At 43.8% G+C, this 23641-nt stretch overlaps 2 protein-coding genes across 2 annotated transcripts; both read left to right on the top strand.

Moving 5' to 3' along the window:
* Positions 1-7814: 7814 nt before the first annotated feature.
* On the top strand, positions 7815-9899 carry LOC120293583 (L-type lectin-domain containing receptor kinase IX.1-like). The gene has a single exon (XM_039313269.1). It carries the CDS (start codon positions 7815-7817, stop codon positions 9897-9899), a length of 2085 nt encoding a protein of 694 aa, XP_039169203.1.
* Positions 9900-15210: 5311 nt separating this feature from the next.
* Positions 15211-16416, top strand: LOC120293582 (L-type lectin-domain containing receptor kinase IX.2-like). Its single transcript, XM_039313268.1, has one exon. It carries the CDS (start codon positions 15211-15213, stop codon positions 16414-16416), a length of 1206 nt encoding a protein of 401 aa, XP_039169202.1.
* Positions 16417-23641: the final 7225 nt, after the last annotated feature.

Raw genomic sequence — 23641 nt, 5'->3', positions numbered from 1 at the left:
ATCTCATTTTCTTCTTTACTCTCCATTTTCACTAACTATCAATCACTTTTCTGAGGCTCAGATCTAGGCTATCAACATCTTCGAGACTACCCAGCTTCAGATTTATCTAGATCCGGACTTCTACCACACCGATCTCATCAGCCAGGCAAACCAACCTCCTGAGATACTAGGTGGAAACACAGATCTATTTGATACTCTACTCAGATCAGTACTCAGAGCGGCGAAGAATACTCTCCCTAATGGATGCTTTCGATCGTGGTCATCCCGACTGAAGGAATCGAGCGGCACCCAGATCGCTGAGAAGAGATTCAAACATATTGCTTAGAAGTATGTTTTGTTTTTTGTTTTTTTTTTTTTTTATGCTGGGGGGAAGAAACACAGGGGAATGGAACAGGAATCAGGACGAAAACTTGTAAATTAGGGTTTAGGGTTTGAAGGAAGGGGGGTAGACGCTACCATGAGGTAGAGAGAAAACTCGCAGAGGCGAGAGAGAAGTTAATCTATTGAGTCTATCTTTAAACTGCGATTTTAAAATCGCAGAGTCTATCTTTAAACTGTGATTTTTTTAAAAGGTTCATGGTCAACCTTAAACCATGTCATCTACAAAGGTTTATTGGTTTTCCTCAAATCATGCATTTTCAACCCGGTCGAAACCTGTTGTTACACGGTGAGGCCTCCTCTTTTTTTTCTTCCTATGACACGGCATGCTTTTGTAGCTCGGGGTCTTTTCTTTCTTCTTATGACACGGCGTGTTTTTGTAGCTCGGGGTCTCTTCTTTCTTCTTATGACACGGTGTGCTTCTGTAGCCCGGGGTCTTCTTTTTATGACACGGTGTGCTTTTGTAGCCCGGGGTCTTCTTTCTTCTTATGACACGGCGTACTTTTGTAGCCCAGGGTCTTTTTCTTATGACACGGCGTGCTTCTCTAACCCAAGGTCTTCTTCTTATGACACGGTGTGCTTTTATAGGTCGGGGTCTTCTTCTTATGACATGGCATGCTTTTGTAGCCCAGAGCCTTCTTCTTATAACACGGCGTGCTTCTCTAACCCGGGGTCTTCTTTTTATGACACGGCGTGCTTATGTAGCCTAGGCGTCTTCTTCTTATGACACGGCGTACTTTTGTAGCCCGGAGTCTTTCTTTCTTCTTATGACACGGCGTGCTTTTATAGCCCGAGGTCTTTTCTTTTATCTTATGACACGGCATGCTTCTATAGCCTGAGGTCTCTTCTTTCTTCTTATGACACGACGTACTTCTGTAGCCCGGGGTCTTTCTTCCTCTTATTAACAAGACGCGCTTCCATAGTTATGAGTCATTCTCATCGACCTGATACGTGCTTATGCACCTAGGGTCTCTCTATCGCCAAAATAATTTAAGTATCTTTTCTCTTTGAATGGAACCTCTTCGAGCTCCCATTCAAAGAGAGGCAGCTGTTGACACCTAAAATTTACTACTTTTACTTAAAAAACTAAATGGCATTAAATGTTAGGAATTGGTAAAAAAAAAAAAAACGAAAGTTAAAAAGAACGATTGAAAATGGTTGGGTCAGGCTGTATTCGGCTTTGGCCCGACCCACTCGATTTCTTTTCTTTTCCTCCCCGCGCTGGGTCGGCCCACGCTCGTTTTTCCTTCCTCCAGCCAGTCTCCGCTACAGGACCTGCAAGGAAGAACAGAAAACAGATTAGCAGCAAAGAGCAGAAAGAGTAGCAATGGAGGAGTAGGGAGATCGGGATGGCAGCGTGATCCGCGGGCTCAGGAATGCCTGGTCGGCAACTGGCACAGTCGTGGTCTTCGCGCGAGGTCCTGCAGAAGAAAAAGAAAGAAAAAAAGGGAAAGAAATAGGAAGAAAAAGGGGGGGCGAAGATCGGCAAAGGAGCGGAGAATCAGCACCACAGAAACACCAAGAGGAGAGCGAGCGAGAGAGAGTACACCAAACAAAGAGAGAAACACAGAGAGAATGAGACCTCCCTAAGCCGTCGATTGCTGTCGTCGATCGTTGCCGGAGTCGCCAACTGCCTCCAACTCCAATCGGAACCCACAACACAGCAACACAGGGAGCCTGAAGCCGAGAGAGACGGAGAGAAGGCTGGAGAGCCAAACCCAGGAGCCAAGAGCCACCTCGAAACACCTGGGTCACCATCCGTGAGCCGCCGACCGCCACCATCTCCCCGGAACTCAGGTTGGCATTTTAACAAACATTTGGTGTGCGACTTTTAGAACCGAGTCCGCCGGAGTTCCCTTGACCGTTTCGGGCAAGTTCTGGCCACCAACCATCCCCTGCTGTGTTCCCCATTACCCCTGTTTCCCACGGCGCCCTACCGCCCGTTCGCCGAAATTTCCAACCAAAGCTCATATTTTTCCTCTATTGTGTGAAGCCCCCAACCCAATCGGTTGCCCACCGGGGTGGTGTCGCTGACCGGCCGGAAAGTCGTCGCCTTGCTTGACTGCAGTGGCACCTCGCAGCCAACGGACAACGCCTGCCTGTCGTTGTGGAGTCCTTGGTTGCGACTGCTCAGTCGTGACCAATGGAGCCCAGGCCAAGATGGGCCAGATCCTTGATCTGGCCCACTCGCCCTTCTTTGCACAGGCCCGCCTGGGGCCCTGTTGCAGAAGATCGAGCCCTTTGTTGGGCCCAATTCGAGCCAAGGAAAGGCCCAACCGAGGTTGATCGGGCTTTGCCTTTCAAGTGGGCCGATTCAACCCAACCCCCATCCGCGCCACGAGCCCGATTGGGTCGACGGGTTTAGTCGACCAACCCGACCCGATCCAGTCCCAAAAAATTTATTTATCTTTTAAAAAAAATTCGAAAAATAAAAAATTGTAGGATTTGGTTAGGAATTGCCATGCATTGCCTTGTTAGTGTATTATGCATTTATTTGTTCGTATATCGATTATATTGTATGTTTAATTTACATATATAATTATGTTTAATTGCATGTGTTTAATTTTACTGCAATTAGGATCTTGATAGTTATGACTGTTACTTTAATGATTGCGCACCCGCATGACCATCTCACATATTAGTGGATAAGTATAAAATCAATCCAAACTGCCTGTCAAAAATCATTTTGTTAAAATGCACAAGATTGGTACCGAAATGGCACTAATCAGTCAATTAGTGTAATCAAGTCTCCAACCCTAGATTCTCTGGTTACGTAGGAAGTGAGGAACACTCACATGCCTCACTTGGTTTCTAGCCGATCCTAATAGGCTAGTGGCGATTCCTTTTGTGCAAAATTCCTAAAAATATCCCAATGTCACGCAGGGTATGGGCTTGGGAGAGCCCGCGCCTAATCATCGGGTTTTAGGCTCGTCCTTTAGGTAATACCCCTAAACCTACTTCCTCCCCTTGAGGGTAGATCGCGACATTTGGCACGATAAGAAACAAGAGTTAATGCACTTGACAGGACCCTCTACTTGGACTCTTTTCTAATTAATTTCTAATCCACTGAAAGGCAATGGAAAGACTTTTTGACGCGTTTTGATCGGCTTTCACATTGACCAAACCTCGCTGGTGATCGCTGGACCCGTGCCCTCTTTTCCCCTCTCTTCTTCTTTCCATCGATTTTTTCTTCTTATTTGTACTGTCTGAAAAAAAAATGTGTAGATACAAATTATTATGGGCAATGAAAGCATTTTTCTCACCAATTATTTCCAGCAATATAAGTGAGAATTTTAAGGAAAATATTTTCTAGATATTTCATTCTTCGTGAAATAAATAGAGGCCTAGTGATGTAATAAATGTAGATTATGTTTATATTTGCGTCCAGTTTCTCTATGAATATTTGGCAATTACATCTTCAAAGTGTTAAGCTCCTGTTGCCAATATCTTTCAATAGACATGTGTGGTCGATGATAAGAAATGCACGGAAAGACTTTTTCGCGCGTTTTGATTCACTTTCGCATTAACTAAACCTTGCCGGTGGAGAAAATAGTGCTTAGGAGTGGAATTCCATGTGAAAATCCCACTCCATTCACCAAACCCAAGACCACCCACCCCGCCCGAGTTCAAAATCCCCCCCCGGTCGAAAATCCCCCTCCATTCACGGACCCCGGGATCACCTTCCTGTCCCTTACCTCACGTCGCCCGTCTCTCTTCCCTTCTCTTCTTCTTTCCTCTGATTTTTCTTCTTCTTCCCCCTTACACTAAATCCCAAAAGATTGATACTGCATGGAATATGATCATTTAGCACGATAAGAAACAATAGTTAATGCACTTGACAGGACCCTCTACTTGGACTATTTTCTAATTAATTTCTAATCCACCAAAAGGCAATGGAAAGACCTTTTGATGCGTTTTGATAGGCTTTCACATTGACCGAACAACACTGGTGAGATCCCACTCCATTCGCTGGACCCACAGACCACCCTCCCCCACCTGACCTCTCTTCCCCTCTCTCCCTCTCGTGCCCTCTTTTCCCCTCTCTTCTTCTATCCATCGGTTTTTTCATCTTATTTGTACTCTCTGAAAAAAAAAATTAATAATGCGTAGATACAAATTATTATGGGCAATGAAAGCATTTTTTTCACCAATTATTTCCAGCAGTATAAGTGAGAATTTTCAGGAAAATATTTTCTAGATATTTCATTTTCTGCGAAATAAATAGAGGCGTTGTGATGTAATAAATGTAGATTATGTTTATATTTTCTTTAATGCGTCCAATTTCTCTATGAATTTTTGGCAATTATATGTTCAAAGTGTTAAGCTCCTATTGACAATATCTTACAATGGACATGTGTGGTCGACGATAAGAAATGCACGGAAAGACTTTTTCACGCGTTTTGATTCGCTTTCGCATTAACTAAACCTTGTTGGCAGAGAAAATAGTGCTTAGGTGTAATGACCTAGACCCCACTGTGATTGCAATGGACATGTGTGGTCGACGATAAGAAATGCACGGAAAGGCTTTTTCACGCGTTTTGATTCGCTTTCGCATTAACTAAACCTTGTCAGTGGAGAAAATAGTGCTTAGGTGTAACGATCCGGACCCCACTGTATAATATTGTTCACTTTGGACATTAAGTCCTCACGGCTTTAAAAGCCGTCATCTAGGGTAAAGGCCTCGGCCACCTTCCCCCAACTCAATATTGTCCGCTTTGGAGGCATGCACGCAGCAACCTCCTCCTCACGGGTTTGTTTTCAGCACAACGGAAGCGTACGTGAAACGCGTCACACAAATTAGAGGGACCTAAGCCTTATAAAATAGCCCCAGGACTCCCTCTTAAGTGATGTGGGACAGGAGATGCGCCCCCACGCTTGGGCCGTCACATTAGGAGTGGAATTTCATGTGAAAATCCCACTCCATTCACCTAACCCAAGACCACCCACCCTGCGTGAGTTCAAAAATCCCCCCCTCCCCAGTTTGAAAATCCCCCTCCCTTCACGGATCCCTGGACCACCTTCTCGCCCCTTACCACACGTCACCCATCTCTCTTCCCTTCTCTTCTTCGTTCCTCGAGTTTGGGACACCTGGAGTGCCATAACTTGGCACGGGGGGACACTTAAGCACCATAACTTCGAAAATGTACACTTAAGTGCCAATTTCGAAGTTAAATAGAACACTTAGGTGCCACTCCGGCGAAAATCCGGCCAAATGACTGACATGGCAATTTTCCGGCAAGTTTGGTCCAAAACGGCATCATTTTGCACACTGATGTGGCGAGAAAATGCAAAAATGACGTCGTTTCGTGTCCGATGTGTAAATAATAATATAAAAATTAATTAAATTAAATTTAAACTTAATTTTATTTAAAATATTCTAAAAATTAAAAAACTAATTTTTTTTTTTTTTTTTTAAAAGGGAGGCTGAAGGGGCGACTTAGGGTGAGCCCTCGCCGCTGCCACCTCCCCGTCATCGCCGGGAAGGGCCGGTGACGGAGGGGGGAGAGTCGACCGAAGTCGCCGGCCCCCGATTGACCAGCAACAAGGGCCGCGAGCCCTCGTCGCCACCCCGCTGCCGCCGGGAAGAGCCGGCGACGGAGGGGGAGGGTCGCCCGGGGTTGCGAGCCCTCGCCGGATTCGGTGAGGGCTCGGCCCTCAACCACCCCCTTCAGCCTCCCTTTATTTTTTTTTTAAAAAAAAATTTTAAATTTTTAGAATATTTTAAATAAAATTAAGTTTAAATTTAATTTAATTAATTTTTATATTATTATTTACACATCATACACGAAACGGCGTCGTTTTTGCATTTTCTCGCCACGTCAACGTGCAAAACTCGCCGGAAAATTGTCACGTCAGCCATTTGGCCGAATTTTTGCCATAGTGGCACCTAAGTATTCCATTTAACTTCGAAACTGACACTTAAGTGTACATTGACACTTAAGTGTACATTTTCGAAGTTATGTCACTTAAGTATCCTCCCATGCCAAATTATGGCACTTGGGCCGTTCTTCTGCCTCGTTCCTCTGATTTTTCTTCTTCTTCCCCCTTTTACTAAATCCCAAAAGATTGATATTGCATGAAATATGATCATTTAGCACGATAAGAGACAAGAGTTAATGCACTTGACAGGACCCTCTACTTGGACTCTTTTCTAATTAAATTCTAATCCACCGAAAGGCAATGGAAAGACCTTTTGATGCGTTTTGATAGGCTTTCACATTGACTGAACGTCACTGGTGAGATCCCACTCCATTCGCTGGACCCGCAGACCACCCTTCCCCACCTGACCTCTCTTCCCCTCTCTCCCCTCTCGTGCCCTCTTTTCCCCTCTCTTCTTCTTTCCATCGGTTTTTTCTTCTTATTTGTACTGTCTGGAAAAAAAAGAAGAAGTGTAGATACAAATTATTATGGGCAATGAAAGCATTTTTTTTCACCAATTATTTCCAGCAGTATAAATGAGAATTTTCAGGAAAATATTTTCTAGATATTTCATTCTCCGCGAAATAAATAGAGGCCTAGTGATGTAACAAATGTAGATTATGTTTATATTTTCTTTAATGCATCCAGTTTCTCTATGAATTTTTGGCAATTACATCTTCAAAGTGTTAAGCTCCTGTTGATAATATCTTACAATGGACATGTGTGGTCGACGATAAGAAATGCATGAAAAGACTTTTTCACGCGTTTTGATTCGCTTTCGCATTAACTAAACCTTGCCGGCGGAGAAAATAGTGCTTAGGAGTGGAATTTCATGTGAAAATCCCACTCCATTCACCAAACCCAGGACACCCTGCCTTAGTTCGAAAATCCCCCCCCCCGGTTCGAAAATCCCCCTCCATTCACGGACCAGCTTCCCGCCCCTTACCTCACGTCGCCCGTCTCTCTTTCCTTCTCTTCTTCTTTCCTTTGATTTTTCTTCTTCTTCTTCACTACAACACCCTTCCACCACCACCAACCCACCGCCGTCTCAGTCCACCCCTTGCCACCATTTTAGTCTTCTGTCGTCGAGATCAAGCTCGGCCGGCGAACTTAGGCCTTGAATCCCAAAAGAAAAAGGGACTCGCGCTTTCTCTCCACTTCAACGATCTGCGTTCGCACCCACGTCGGCCAGGAGGTCGACGCCCTACGCCGTGTCGACGGACCACGCCGCCGCCTCCATCTCCGCCTCGTTCGTTGCCTAGGCCGACCCTAATCAACCTCGAATCATCGATCCAGAATTTGAGGCCCAAGTTCGGCGACCGAGCTCGATCTCGACGACAAAGGACTGAAACGGCCGTGAGTGCAGTTTTCTATTCGTTATTTGATTCTGTCGCACCGCATCGATCATCTCTTCCACCACTTTTTCTGAGCTGAGCTCTGAGAACGATGAAGACGTTAACCTGCCCGCGCGGCGCTTTGAGTTTGCAGGCGCTTGTCAGAAATTCAAAACATCCGACATGAGAAGCTTTGGAAGACATAAAGATCAGCCTCAACCACCCACAACCGCATTAGTTCTACTAGTTTTGACGATCTCTCTGCTCAAGCCCTTTTCAGCTTCCGCTCTCCACTTCGACAATCCATGTTTCATGTTCCCGGATGGCTTTGACACCCACAAGCACTTAGCCCATCAGGAGAATGCTTCTGAGAATGGAAGACTCAACGGCATCAGTGACCGAGCTACGTATTCCAGCAAAGTGCATTTTCGGGACAAGGACACCGGGGATGTGGCGGATTGTGTTACCCAGTACACGGCCAGCAGCGACTCTCAACAGGGAAACCCTCTCGGAAACCCGCTTGGCTCTCAACAGGGAAACCCGCTCGGCTCTCAACAGGGAAACCCTCTCGGCATATTCGCCTCACTTAGTAGTACTCCAATTCCGGTAATTCTTAATAACAGTAACTGCAAGGGGGAATGCGAGGTCTACACTGTCTACGTGATTATGAAACCTTCTGAGTCCGGGCCCGGCTGTGGAGGGATCTTATTTGTACAATTTTCCGATAGGACCTTGCTCGGCCGTCCTTTTGGCCATCTAGCTCGTCCCGACAGCGATTGTGTTGCAGTCAACAATAACCGTCACAAGAATACGTGGGGAATAGTTGTTCCATTTACCAATACACATATGAACTTCAGGGCCAATGTCCAATGGAAGATCAAGAAACAAATGTTGGGCGGGTCGTCTTCTAGTATAACGTACGACCCGCGTACGAAATGTTTGAGCGTGGGCTGGAGGGATGCTGATGGGAATTCCAGTAATGAAATCCATCGTCACTACTGCACAAACAGCTCAAGGGCATATATGCCAGAGATGGTGGGTGTTTGTGTCATTGCTCCCCCTGAATCTGCACTTGAGTATCGCTTCACCCAGATATGGGAATTAAGCTCCGGTTCACAGCTCCAGGTGGAAAAGGCTACCGACTCTTGGTTGAAGTGGCCGTTCACAGTCGTGGCTGGTGTCGTTGTATTGGTGGCGATCATTGTTGCTTGGGTAAATTATAGGTCAGAAGTCTCCAGTCCAGAGACAGAGAGAGGTGGAGAAGAAGGCAACCTTAGCACGAATTTAACCAAAGAGTTAAAAATGTTCACACTCAAGGAGTTCTCCTTTAAAGAGTTGATGATCATGACCGATTCTTTTGCACTTGACAGGACTCTGGGAGAAGGAGCTTTCGGGATTGTGTACAAAGGGTACATGGTAGACGCTGACGCACCGGTCGCTGTAAAGATACTAAAATCTGTTTCAGACCGAGGGATAAAGGACTATATAGCAGAGGTGAAGTCATTAAGCCAACTTAGGCACAGAAACTTGGTGGCACTTATAGGCTATTGTCACGAGAAAGATAAGTTCGCCCTGGTTTACGAATTTATGAGTGAAGGTAGCTTGGGGGATCATCTGTTTAAAGATGGACCCTTGTTGCCGTGGGAAAAGAGGTACAACATCGTTCTAGGATTAGGCTCGGCGGTGCACTACCTGCAGAAAGCAGGCAATCAATGCGTGATCCACAGGGATATCAAATCCAGCAACATCATGCTTAATGAAAATTTCGAGGCCAAATTGGGAGATTTCGGCACGGCTAGGCCAGTTGACCGCACCAGAGGGCCAGAAGCAACCGAAGCGATAGGAACAAATGGTTATGTGGCTCCCGAGTACGGCCAGACTGGTGAGTCAAGTAAAGAATCTGATGTCTTTAGTTTTGGAGTTGTCCTTTTAGAAATAGTTTGCGGGAGAATAGTCTTCGACTCGGAACTGGGAAAGCAACGCCTGAACCTTGTCCAGTGGGTTTGGAAGCGTTATGGGAGCCTGAGCTTGGCTGGGCGCGTGGTTTTGAGCTGGCGCTGGCGCAACAAGTTTCTCGAAGTGGTGGACCCGAGGCTCGGCAAGGATTTTGACAAGAAACAGGCGGAGGCCTTGTTGATTGTGGGGCTGTGGTGTGCTCACCCCATTGCTGCGTGTCGGCCGTCGATTGAAGAGGCAATGGCCGTTTTGAACTTGAAGGCAGAGCCTCCAAAACTCCCCTCGAAGATGCCAAGGTTCAACGTTAATTGACCCGAAGGTCTCGTCTCGTCTAGATGCGTTTGAGTAATGCCTTGCTCCGTTAGAAATTGTAAATATAGTGCCTCAATGATGTCTAGTTTTATTTTGTTCGGAACTGATGTCTATCTAACTGTGATGTGAATGAAAATCACCGAGAGAGAGGTGATTCTCGCAAAGCTGTTTACTCTCGCCTTTCTCATTCGCTACTGGTAGTGTTGTGCGGTACTTAAAAATATTTATTTAGACTTGATCATTTCAAGAGGAGTCTCGGGTTGGAATTGGAATTTTACTGTTACGAAGGAGATGAAGTGCTACAGCAAAATAAGCAATTTAGGTTTGGTAATCCTATTGAAAAAACCAGTTTTTTTCTTCCTCTTTTTTTTTTCTCATTTTCTTTTTTCTTTTCCTCGGTATAATCCGAATTTGAGGCGAATTTGACACAAGATGAAGGAAGGAAATAGCTATTTCAACCCTCTAATTGTTTTTGCTAGACCAACATATTTCCCCGGACCAATTGTTAAGAATAGTGAATTACTATTCTCATTAATAGCATTTAACTCTGCTGCATGGGAATCTTTCAAAGGTCAGAACTAAACCAAATGCCCAGTAATAATAATTTTTGCTCCATTCGAAAGTCGACTGTCTACTTATTATTTTCTGTTCAATCAAGTATCTCGATCTTTTAAATTTGGCTCAATGCGAGGCTTCTGTTAAATGTAACTCGTTTACTCAGCCCACGTTAAGCAAAATCAGTGACCTGACTTGCTTACCCTAGCAAAAAATATGGTTTCTCGTTTTTATAAGGCTACAATGAACGTCAATATTGAAAATTAATGGCTATTTAACGGCGTTAGTGCTAATATTCATGTTGACATTTTCCGTCCTTAATTGTAAGGGACATCTCTAATGATACATATTTAGAAAATTGAGATATTTAATTGCACAGAAAAAAAAAGGAGTGGAGATACTCAATTGTAAAACAGGTAAAGAATTCGAGTGATTGTGACTTCATTATCCCTTAATGTTTCAATAAAATGGAGTCCACAGGAATTGGCGATCATCTGTCAAGGAAGGATGACATAAAACTTATATCTACTATAAATGAATTGCACATGTGAAATGTCGAATGACCCGAATGCACACAATATGTAAGTTAGACTACTCAATTCCAAACCCTAAAAATAATAGATGGTATAGTAATGCATCAATTTTTTGATGGTATGGTAATCCCTAAAAAACTTGTTGGCTGTCATCACATGAGGTCACGGCCCTCACCGGGGTTGGGTGACCCTAGACAACAAGGCCTGGGGTTGCCAGCAAGCCGAAGCGCCATCATCAGTGTCGCGTGTCATTGGTGCGGGCGACCAGCCACTAATCCTAAAAATAGTGAGGGTGAGATGGGAATATAAGAAAGCCAGTGAGTATAAGATGAGAAGAAAAATGTCTAGAAATAGCATTCTACCCAAAATTGGTCTCTACTTGATTTGCGTTTCGCTTTCTCAATACTAGCAATTAACCGAAAGCTACTTTGAAAGGCTTGCCAAACACCTAAGCATTTTCTTAAGGAGCGTTGGAGGCCGAAAGTTTCTTAGAAAAGTTGCCTCAAAAGCTCCTTAGAAAATTTGAAACAAATACATCATGAAATCCGATTCGTTCTTCCAAGGAAAGTTTTTTTGCAACTCCGCGAGCTAGCCCTAATCGGTCCCTGTGCATTTTCTTAGATTCTCGGGTGGCATCCGATTTCCTACTTTCGTTTGGGCACCTGAATTCGAGCTTGTTTTCGATCTGTTCATGACGACAGGGTAATGAATTCGAGCTCTTGTTCGTGCTTTCATTTTTGTCACACTGTTCGATAAGGCGACTAATCCAGAGCCGGAGGAGGAGGAGAATGCCGATGCCGGGGAGCACTGAAGGGAATGAGTGGCCCGAGACTGAAAGAGATCGTAAAAAGCAAATGGGTTGAAGCTGGGCTTTGAGCAGACCCATTAAAGACCCATCAAAAGTTGAGCTTTGTTTTAGTAAACCCATATGTTAAATTTTAAATGACCCTATTTGACCCAGCAAAATGAATATGAATTAAAACATGGGTCAATGACTCATTTTGCCAGCCCGACCTGTCTTGCATTGTTCCAACGCCATGTCCAAGTAGAGCAAAGGCCGAGACCAAGCCCCGAGCGATGTTGTACCTCATTTCCCATGTCAATTCGGTCCTGCCTTTGGGCAATTGATGATCCGAGCTGCCTTGCGACGTGAACTCGTGGACGAGGAGGAGTTCGCTGTCGTCTTGGCACCAGCCAATGAGTTAGTCGGGTTGCTCTAATCAAACTTTTTTGGGCCTTTGCCCTCAACTGAGTGCTTATTCATGGTTAGCCCATTTGCATGTCCAAATGCATCATGGGCAATCTCTAAGTTGTCAAATGGTATTTTATAGATCAACTTCCTCAATTCCAAACTAACTTCATGTCTGGATCTTGTCACAGACAGCTCGGTAACCATAAGTGCAAGACTAACAAATTGGTAACAGAATACCTTCTCATAACTTGACTCAAGAATAAATTGAATTTAGAACATTACAACGATTTTTTGATGCGTATAACTCGAAGTACCCTTTATATATATGCCTTTTACTAATGAGCGGCTACATTGAACTTGAATTGAAAACAATTTTTCCTTTGTAAGCGTCACTCCAATTTGGCTTATATGTCGTATGACCGAGGAAGCTCCCACCCCACCCCACCCCACCCTACCCCACCCCACCCCACGGAGCAAAATTGAAAACAATTTTTCCTTTTATATTTCTTCTTATTTGTATTGTCTGGAAAAAAAAAAAAAAAAACGTGTAGATACAAATTATTATGGGCAATGAAAGCATTTTTTTACTAATTATTTCCAGCGATATAAGTGAGAATTTTCAGGAAAATATTTTCTAGATATTTCATTCTCCACGAAATAAATAGAGACCTAGTGATGTAATAAATGTAGATTATGTTTATATTTTCTTTAATGCGTCCAGTTTCTCTATGAATTTTTGGCAATTACATCCTCAAAGTGTTCAGCTCCTGTTGGCAATATCTTACAATCGACATGTGTGGTCATCGATAAGAAATGCACGTCAAGACTTTTTTACGCGTTTTGAGTCGCTTTCGCATTAATTAAACCTCGCCGGCGGAGAAAATGGTGCTTAGGAGTGGAATTTCATGTGAAAAAACCCACTCCATTCACCAAATCCGGGACCATCCACCCCGCCTGAGCTTGAAGATCCCCCTTGGTTTGAAAATCCCTCTCCATTCACCGACCACGGGACCACCCTCCCGCAACTCACATCACGTCGCCCCTCTCTCTTCCCCTCTCTTCTTCTTTCCTTTGATTTTTTCTTCTTCCCCCTTTTCACTCCAACACCCTTCCACCATCACCGCCGTGTCAGACAGACCACGGGTAATAGCGAATGAAGAACCATAGCCTAAATAGAGAGATAAAATATTTCATAAATCTTAATTTCTAAAGTGAAATATGAGAAAATTTCACAAATCTTTAGGTGAAGATAATATTTATCGCTTTGGTAGCGTTAGTCAAACCAAAACTTTAAACTAGTAGCACAAGTCGAAAATCCCGCTTTCCCGGGTGCCACCAACCCCGACCTTACCTGCCCCGGCCCACTCTTTTTCCTTCTCTGGTTCTTGTTTTTGTGCGGCCTCCTAATGTCTATAAAAAGCAAGGAAGATGTAGTGTGTTGGGCAAAGTCTCTCAGTGTTTTGTGTATGCTTTCTAAACTCCTTCTTCTTCTCCAGCTTGGTAGGATTCTCTGAGAAATGTAGCTCGAACAATTAAAAATATTAGGCTTTTCTTGATGGTCTTTTGCATGGCCATTGATTTTGCTCTTCTTTGCATTTTTTGCTTTTCTTTGCATTTTTTTTTTCATGGGCATTAGTTTTGCTTTTACAGACAACTGTTTTTTTTATGTCCCTTAGTTTTTATTATCTTTTGAGTATCTAGAACTCAACTCTCTCCCTTTTTGTCATTAATCAAAAAGATAATAAACAACAGCATCGATAAAGAGATCGACCATAGATAACATGAAGTCTGTCCTAAACTTATTTTGTTGTTTCACATGAAGAAATTCGGTTATATTCTATGAGAGACAAAACACAATATAAAAAATAAAATTCTTCTTTACCAGTTGCTTTCTTTCTTCTTTCCCCTTCCCTACAACTTGGTTAGAAACCCTATGCCGTGTCGACGGACCACGCCTCCACCTCCGCCTCGCTCATTGCCTAGGCTGACCGTGATCGACCTCAAATCATCTCAGATTCAAGGTCGAGCTGAGCTCTAGATCACAAATCTTGGGCTTGCTCGACCCTAGATCCAGAATCTGAGGCCCGAGTTCGGCGGCCGAGCTTGATCTCGACGACAAAGGACTGAAACGGCGGTGAGTGCAGTTTTCTATTCGTTATCTGATTCTGGCGCACCGCATCGATCATCTCTTTCACCACTTTGTCGGAGCTGAGCGCTGAGAACGATGAAGACGTTAACCTGCCCGCGTGGCTCCGCACGGCGCTTTGAGTTTGCAGGCGATTGTCAGATCTGCCAGAAATTAAAAACATCCGACATGAGAAGCTCTGGAAGACATAAAGATCAGCGTCAACGTCCCACATCCGCATTAGTTCTGCTAGTCTTGACGATCTCTCTGCTCAAGCCCCTTTCAGCTTCCGCTCTACACTTTGCCGATCCATGTATCGTGTAAATATATGTTTTTGAAACCAACTTTCACTTAGGCCTTCGGGGATGGGCTTCTGAGCGACCTTTTTACTTCAGCCCGAGCCAGCCGAATGGAAGACTCGACGGCATCAGCGACCGAGCGGTGATCCTTCAGCCCTCACTTGCTGATTTTTCAGTCCTTAAGGTTGCGCTTTACTTTGGACGGAAGAACGACAGTCCAATATATGCCCTCGATAGCTTCACGTTTTGCTTTGACCGATTTACCAACCTTCAACCGAAGGAAGATACACAAAAAATCGATGCGAACTCCCCTTGCCATACTCTGGGCCATCCAGCTCTTCCCGACAGCAGTTGTCTTGCAGTCAACGTTAACCATCACAGTAATACGTCGGGTGTGGTTGTTCCATTTGTTCTTATACATCCGAACGTCGGGGCTGATGTCCCAACGGCGATCAAGAAAGTCATGAAGGACGGTCATCTTGTAGTATAATTTACGACCAGCGCACGGAATGTTTGAGCTTGGTCTGTAGGGCTGCTGATGGGAATCCCATTAACGAAAACCTTTCATCACTACTGCCCATACAGCTCAGGGGCATCTATGCTAAAGATGGTGGGTGCTTGTGTCAAAGGGCATCGCTTGGTCCTGATATCGGAACCAATCTCTGGTTCACAGCACCAGGTGGAAAAGGCTACCGACTCTTGGTTGAAGTGGCAGCTCATAGTAATGGGCGGTGTCGTTGTATTGGTGGCGATCATTGTTGATTGGCTAAATTATAGGTCAGAAGTCTCCACTCCAGAGACAGAGAGAGGTGGAGAAGAAGGCAACCTTAGCGCGAATTTAACCAAAGAGTTAAAAAATTTCACTATACTCAAGGAGTTCTCCTGGGAAGAGTTGATGATCATGACCAGTGATTTAGCACCTGCCAGATTTCGGGGAGAAGGAAGTTTCGGGATTGTGTACGAAGGGAACATGGAAGTCACTGGCGCACGGGTCGCTGTAAAGATACTAAAATCTGGTTCAGACCGAGGGATAAAGGACTATATAGCAGAGGTGAAGTCATTAAGCCAACTTAGGCACAGAAACTTGGTGGCACTTATAGGCTGTTGTCACAAGAAAGATAAGTTCGCCCTGGTTTACGAATTTATGAGTCAAGGTAGCTTGGGGGATCATCTGTTTAAAGATAGACCCCTGTTGCCGTGGGAGAAGAGGTACAACATCGCTCTAGGATTAGGCTCGGCGGTGCACTACCTGCAGAAAGGAGGCAATCAATGCATGATCCACAGGGATATCAAATCCAACAACATCATGCTTAATGAAAATTTCGAGGCCAAATTGGGAGATTTCAGCACAGCTAGGCCAGTTGACCGCACCAGAGGGCCAGAAGCAACCGAAGCGGTAGAAACAATTGGTTATATGGCTCCAGAGTACGTCCAAAAGGGTGAGGCAAGTAAAGAATCTGATGTCTTTAGTTTTGGAGTCGTTCTTTTAGAAATAGTTTGCTGGAAATGCGTCTTGGACTCGGAACTAAGAGAACGAGGCCTAAACCTTGTCCAGTGGGTTTGGGAGCATTATGGGAGCCCGAGCTTGGCCGGGCGCGGGCAATTTAGCTTGCGCTGGCGCAAGAAATTTCTCGAAGTGGTGGACACGGGGCTCTGCAAGGATTTTGACAAGAAACAGGCGGAGGCCTTGTTGATTGTGGGGCTGTGGTGTACTCACCCCATTGCTGCGTCTCGGCCGACGATTGAAGAGGCAATGGACGTTTTGAACTTCAAGAAAAAGCCTCCCAAACTCTCCACGCAGGAGCCTAGGTAATCGACCCCAAGATCTCGTCTCGTCTGGATGCGTTTAAGCAAATGCCTCGCTCTGTAAGAAAATGTAAAATATAGTGCCTCAACGATGTCTAGTTTTATTTTGTTCGGAACTGGTGTCTATTTAAGTATGATGTGTATGAAAATCGCCGAGAGAGAGGTGACTCTCGAATGATTCTCGAAAAGCTGTTGTACTCTCGCATTTCTCATTCACTACTGGTAGTAATGTTGTAGTTAATCGGTACTTAAAATATTTATTTAGACTTGATCATTGCAAGAGGAGTCTCAGATTGCAGTTGGAATTTTACTCTTACGAAGGAGATGAACGACAGCAAAATAAGCAATTACCAAAATGAGCTATTGTATTAAAATCTTTCAAAGGTCGGAATTAAACCAAATGCTGGGTAATAATGATTTTTGCTCCATTCTAAAGTCGATTGTCTACTTACTATTTTCTGTTCGAGCAAGTATCTCAATCTTTTAAATATGGCTCAACGTGAGGCTTTTGTTAAATTAATTCACATGTCATGTATTGCTGGCATAACTCGTTTACTCGGCACGCATTAAGCAAAATCGGTGACCTGACTTGCTTATTTAGCAAGAAATACGCTATCTCGTTTTAATAAGGCTACATTGGACGTCAATATTAATAATTAATGGCCATATAACGGGGTTACTGTTAATATCCACATTGACATTCCGTCCTTAATTGTAAGGGACATCTCTGATGACACATATATAGAAAGTTGAGATAATTGCACAAAAAAAAAAAAAAGAAGAAAAAAAAAAGAGGTGAGATGCTCAATTGTAAAACGGGCAAAGAATTCGAGTGATTGCGACTTCATTATCCTTTAATATTTCCAATAAAATGGAGTCCGTAACGTTACTTTTATGGGAATTGGCAATCATCCGTCAAGGAAGGATGACACAAAATTTATATCTACGATAAATGAATTGCACATATGAAATGTCCAATGACCCAAATGCACGCAATACGTAAGTTAGACTACTCAATTCCAAACCCTAAAAATAATGGATGGTATAGTAATGCGACAACTTTTTTATGGTATAGTAATCCCTAAAAATTTTGCCGGCTATCATCGCCTAAGGTCGCGGCCCTCATCGAGGTTGGGTGACCCTAGGCGACAAGGTCTGGAGTCGCCAGAAAGCCTAGGCGCCACCATCGGTGTCACGCATCACTGGTGCCGATGACCAACCACTAATTCTAAAAATAGTGAGGGTAAGATGGGAATATAAAAAAGCTAATGAGTGTAAGATGAGAAGAACAAAGTCTAGAAATAGCATCCTACCCAAGGCTAGCCTCTACTTGCTTTGTGTTTGGCTTTCTCAAGGCCAAACATTTAGCCAAAAGCCACTTTGAAAGGCTTGCCAAACACTCATAAAGCATGGACTTTAAAGGCTGAAAGCCTTTTAGAAAAGTTGAGCCAAACACACCGCGAAATCCTATTTGCTCTTCCAAGTAAAGCTTTTTTGCAACTCGTGAGCTAGCCCTAATCGGTGCCTATGCATTTTCTTAGATTCTCAGGTCGCATCTGATTTCCTACTTTCGTTTCGAGCTTGTTTTCGATCTGTTCATGACGACAGCGTAATGAATTTGAGCTCTTGTTCGTGCTTTCATTTTCGTCACCTTTGCTCGATAAGGCGATTACTCCAGAGCCGAAGGAGGAGGAGAATGCCGTGCCGCGGAGCATTGAAGGGGGATGAGCGGCACGAGACTGAAATAGATTGTAAAAAGCAAATGGGTTGAAACTGGGCTTTGAGCAGACCCATTAAAGACCCATCAAAAGTTGAGCTTTGTTTTAGTAAACCCATATGTTAGATTTTAAATGACCCTATTTGACCCAGCAAAATGAATATGAATTAAAACATGGGTCAATGACTCATTTTGCCAGCCCAACCTATCATGCATTGTTCCAACGCCATGTCCAAGTAGAGCAGTGCCGAGACCAAGCCCTGAGCGATGTTGTACCTCATTTCCCATGTCAATTCGGTCCTGCCTTTGGGCAATTGATGATCCGAGCTGCCTTGCGACGTGGACTCGTGGACGAGGAGGAGTTCGCTGTCTTCTTGGCACCAGCCAATGAGTTAGTCGGGTTGCTCTAATCAAACTTTTTTGGGCCTTCGCCCTCAACTGTGTGCTTACTCATGGTTAGCCCCTTTGCATGTCCGAATACATCATAGGCAATCTCTAAATTGTCAAATGGTATTTATATAGATCAACTTCCTCAATTCCAAACCAACTTCATGTCTGGATCTTGTCACAGACAGCTCGGCAACCATAAGTGCAAGACTAACAAATTGGTAACAAAATACCTTCTCATAACTTGACTCAATAATAAATTGAATTTAGAATATTACAATGATTTTTCGATGCGTATAACTCAAAGCACCCTTTATATATGCCTTTTACTAATGAGCGGCTACATTGAATTTGAATTGAAAACAATTTTTCCTTTGTTAGTGCCACTCCAATTTGGCTTATATATGTCGTATGACCGAGGAAGCTCCCACCCCACTCCATGGAGCAAAATTTCGGATTTTTCCAATCGTTCGTCGTACTAGATGCTCGATGAAGCTTGGGGTCAGGCGCATCGGATCGAATCTCCTCTCCGCGCGGGGCCAAATCCATACGGTAGTCGCGCCAACACACGAATCTTTCCAGCAATTTCCATCGCCCCCGGGCACGCCGCAGCATCTTTCGAGTTCGCGCTGTCGCAGAGCGGAATCCAAGCTCTATACATAAACCCACGCTCCTTAAACCCTGATTTTACAGCAACAGTCCCCCCAGCTTCCTGAATTTTCTCTGGGAAGAAGGGAAATGACGCGGCGAGCTGCAAAGGCGCTGTTTGCGGCTCGTGACGGATCGAGCTTGTCCAGGTTCTATGAATTCTCCGATTCTTCTGCATTGCTTGCTTTGGTCACCGTTTCCTGTGTATTTCATTCTTTTTCCCTTCTGGGTTTTTTGTATGATGATGCATTTGCTTTCAAATTTCTCTTTCTTTTTTTCTTTTTTGCCTGGAAAATTAGCGGGTAAGAAGAGGAAAGTGGTTTCCTCAAGCCGTGACTTTGCATTCGGTTCGCACGTTCTGTCCTCGATTTGAGACTCAATGCGTTCGCCGGCAATAGCTCTTTTTTTTTTTTTAAATGAATTGTGCTTCTTTGACCACTCTGGCAATGGAGAATTCGAAGAGGTGGGTGACTCAGTGGGATTTCTGAGGTGCATAGACTTATTTACGACTAGCTGTGTAACTGTCGCACAACAATTTTACGGTTGTGTTACGAGGTTCTTGTTCTTAACAAGGGCACGTGGTGATGTTGTACGGTTGACGCCATATACGGTAGAAGTGCCTGCGACTCAGTTGCTTCTTTGATGAGAAAATAGAGCTTCGGTGTAGATTGTGGACGATGGACTAATCAGGGATGGCATAGTATGGCCTCGCTATGCTGAGCAAAATCAGAGATCGATTGGGTCAACTAGTTGGAACTAATGAACTTATAGCTCGAAAGTTGTATGTGTTCCAAACTTCTTTTTGACATATGGTTAGTTTCTTATGATGGCTTCGGGGGCAGCCAGCATCTTATTCGTGACTGCCCGTTCATTTATTATCGTAAGAGAGTGACTCTTTTCTTCCTAAAAATTCCAGCAGGAGTCCATCGTTAAGCTGCTTGCTCTGGTTCTCTTCGACTGGAGGGACTGTTGGCACATGTAACGCCACAACGGGAAGGCTTTGACTGATAATTTACGTGTTATGGTGAAAATCACTCCAAAGATACCTCTTTGTACCTTTAGCTTCTTATGGTTCTAACATGCTGAGTTTAAATTCATCGGTGTATTACCTTGATCAGAAAGCAAGATATTAGGTATGCTATCCACTGCAATTACTGAGTGTACTTAGGTTTATCAAGTCCTAGAAATTTTATTAATCCCTATGTAGCCTGAGAATAATAGCGTGAGAATCCCATCAAAATCAGGACTACTACTTCCGGAGGCATAACAGTGGGTGTGGATTTATTTGCATTTACTACGAGTTAAATAAGGTGATGGTTAATTCTTTCATTACAGTTTTGCCTCTGAGTAATTGCTGCAGTATCTGCCTATTGGAGGGGGATTTGAGAATGTCTACCAGTCAGACCAGCAAAACACCTGGAAGGAGTGAACCTTCGATCCAATACCAGTGTAACCAAGTTGAGCAGGCATCCTTTGAGTTTGCTGATTTTGTCCATAAAGGGGGTGTCCCTGCACATTCTGAAACTTTTCAGCAGGAAAAGGCTGATCCCAAGTCCAAATCATCTGAAATATTGAGCACTTCTGAACTCACCTCAGTAGTTTACGGCTCCAGACAGAAAAGATTACCGACTCTTGGTTGAAGTGGCTGCTCATAGTCATGGGCAAAGTTGTTGGATTGGGGGCGATCGTCATAGCTTCACATGTTGCCTAGGTACGTTGAGGTCATAAGTAGCCCATCCGTACCCAAGCAGCGATATGCCAGAGGGAATTAACACTCCTAAGGCAACTGAAGAGAGCATAACCAAGACCGAGAAAGGTGGAGAAGAAGGCAACCATTGCACGAAATTAACCAAAGTGTTGGAAAGGTCGAGTAGACCCAAGAAGTTCTCCTATTGGGAGTTGATGATTGCGACCGATTCTTTTGCAGATGGCAGGATTCCGTGAAAAGGAGGTTTCAGCATCACAGACAAAGGGCACGTAGGAGACTCTCGCACAAGGGTCGCTGTGAAGATAGTAAACCCTTATTCATACGAAGGGATAAAAGAGTATACTTCGGAGGTGATGTCGATAAGCCAACTTAGGCACGGAAACTTGGTGCGACTTATAGGCTATTGTCACAACGTAAATAAATTTGTCTGGTTTACGAATTCACGAGAGAAGATAGCTTGGGGGATCATTTGTTTAAAAGCAGAAACTTGTTGACATGGGAAAGGAGGCACGGCATTGCTTGGGATTATCCTCGATGCTCCACTACATGCACGAATAATGTAATCAATGTGTGATCCACAGGGATATTAAATCTAGCAACACCACGCTTGATGAAAGATTCAAGGTCAAATTTGGAGATTTTAAATTGGCTAGGCTAGTCGACCATGCCAGAGTGCCTGAAACAACTGCATTGGTAGGAACACCAGGTTACTTGGCTCCGGAATGCTATCAAATGGGTAGGGCAAGTAAGGAATCTGATGTTTACAGTTTTGGAATTGTCCTTTTGGAAATAGGATCTGGGAGAAGAGTCATTGACCGAGAACGAGCTGACAAAGCCCGAGAAGGCCTTGCAAAGTTGGTTTGGAAGCAAGATGGGTGCAGGAAGTTGCTTGATGCCATGGACTCGAGGCCAGCAGAAATTTCGACAACAAACAAGCTAAGGCCTTGATGATGGCGGGGCTCTGGTGTTCTCATCCCATTGCCAGATCTCGCCTTCGATTGAAGTGGCAATGGCCGTTTTGAACTTGAAGGCAAAGCATCCCAAATTCCCCTCCAAGATGCCACTCCCAACATATAGTTGAGCCGAAGGTCTCCTATAGATGCTTTTGGCTGTAGACAAGTGCCTCGCTCCGAGTGCAAGCATTGATGCTCCTTTTAGTGTTATATGTATAATTATCATGTTAAGGCAAAATGTTATGTTTTTGGAAGTACGTTTATCATGTGTGTCTTAATACTGATGGCTACATCATGAAACCGTTAATATGATTCGTACGATACTTAGCAAAGATTCTTGTAGCAGCTCTTGCAAGTTACAATTTTGCAACTTCCTCCGATCGTCTAATGAATTGCAGTAAGAGCATGATTCACAAGATACTAAACAAAGCAAGACATCATCTTAGATGAATCCTATGACATATGTCGGATTTAACTTCTCATTACCTTGGCCAATCACTCTACCGGTTCAAATGTCGGCATTTATTCTCTTTTTATTTAATTGATTCATGAACTAAATTTGTTAGAGAAAACCTTTGAGCTAATTATCTAGTTAGATGATGTATAAAGAAATCTTTTTATCTAGATAGATTAGTGTTCATAATTTACAATTTGTAAGCTATATATGCTAGATATCTACTCATACTCATAATTGAGCACTTAGATAATCAAACATGCATGGTGCATTTATGTGACACACTCAAACCAACTCTTGTAATGGTTGGTTGATATCACTATCCATCATACCGTGAACTAAATTCATTAAAAAGAGAGAAACTGACAATTCGTTATTTTAGATTCTCAACATAAGGTTTTCAGGGTTCCAGAGAATCTTCGCTTGATCATTCTTGTTTTATTTTTTATTTATAGCGGTTTAGATGGTATTGAACGGTTTCTCCCTCTAAGTCACCACAAAATACATTGGATCAAAACTCATTGGAAGGAAAAGACACCGATCTTGGATAGGCAAAAATATTCATTCTTAACCTAAAAGAAGGAATTAGATATTTCGGAAAATTAGTTCTCATTTCATTAGACTATTCTATTTGGGAGAACGTTAATAATGACTGCACAAAATAATTGTGTTTTTAGCTGGTCAAGCTATCCTAGGGATATATCAGTGAGCGAATGATCTTCAGCATTTCTAAGCGACTCCCTAGAGTGCTTCGTTGATTGTTGCAGCTGTTGTTATTGTTGTTAGGGGTGTGCAAAAGAACTAGGATCCACCCGGACCGCTCGGAACCGGTGGTTCTTGGGGGAACCAGTCCGGTTATCAGTTCCAATTTATGGGAACCGGTCGGTACTGGTCCGGTTCTCGGTTCCATGGGCGGATCCGTCCACCTGCCCATTCGGACCGGACTGAGTCTATTTTTAGGAAAATGCTAGCTTTAAGCTTCTCTTGTGCCTAGGATTGTCCAAAGAATAGGCTGAGTTTCAATTGGCATGGCGATCGCGGTCTACTTGGATTGGTGGTGAACGTAGTATTGTATCTTTTCGACTAGCTACATTCTAATTTAGCTCTAGATGCTTGCTGCTTGGTCGCTGACTAGAGGATTGCGATTGTTCGGGTTTAGATGAATGGATTGTGCATATCAGGAGAACGTTGTAGCATTCTAAATGTTACATTTCTTTCAATTGCAATTCCTTATTTTGTTTTGATTGAGATTGAAGTCGAATTTGAGCAGTGTTCTTGGGAGTCTCGACGGAGCAACATGAGTTTATGTTTGTCGTGATTGCGCGGGTTGAGAATTAGTGTTGTTTTTTGCGTGGTTGCGTACTT

The sequence above is a fragment of the Eucalyptus grandis genome, chromosome 5 (assembly GCF_016545825.1).
Source record: "Eucalyptus grandis isolate ANBG69807.140 chromosome 5, ASM1654582v1, whole genome shotgun sequence".
NCBI classification, from domain to species: Eukaryota; Viridiplantae; Streptophyta; class Magnoliopsida; order Myrtales; family Myrtaceae; genus Eucalyptus; species Eucalyptus grandis.
Note: the sequence above shows the minus strand (reverse complement) of the source record. Positions and strands in the feature narration are given on the sequence as shown.

What these genes read in the sequence shown, in the direction of transcription:
- LOC120293583 (XM_039313269.1), top strand. Translation starts at nt 7,815, where the DNA reads ATGAGAAGCTTTGGAAGACATAAAGATCAGCCTCAACCACCCACAACC.
- LOC120293582 (XM_039313268.1), top strand. Translation starts at nt 15,211, where the DNA reads ATGGTGGGTGCTTGTGTCAAAGGGCATCGCTTGGTCCTGATATCGGAA.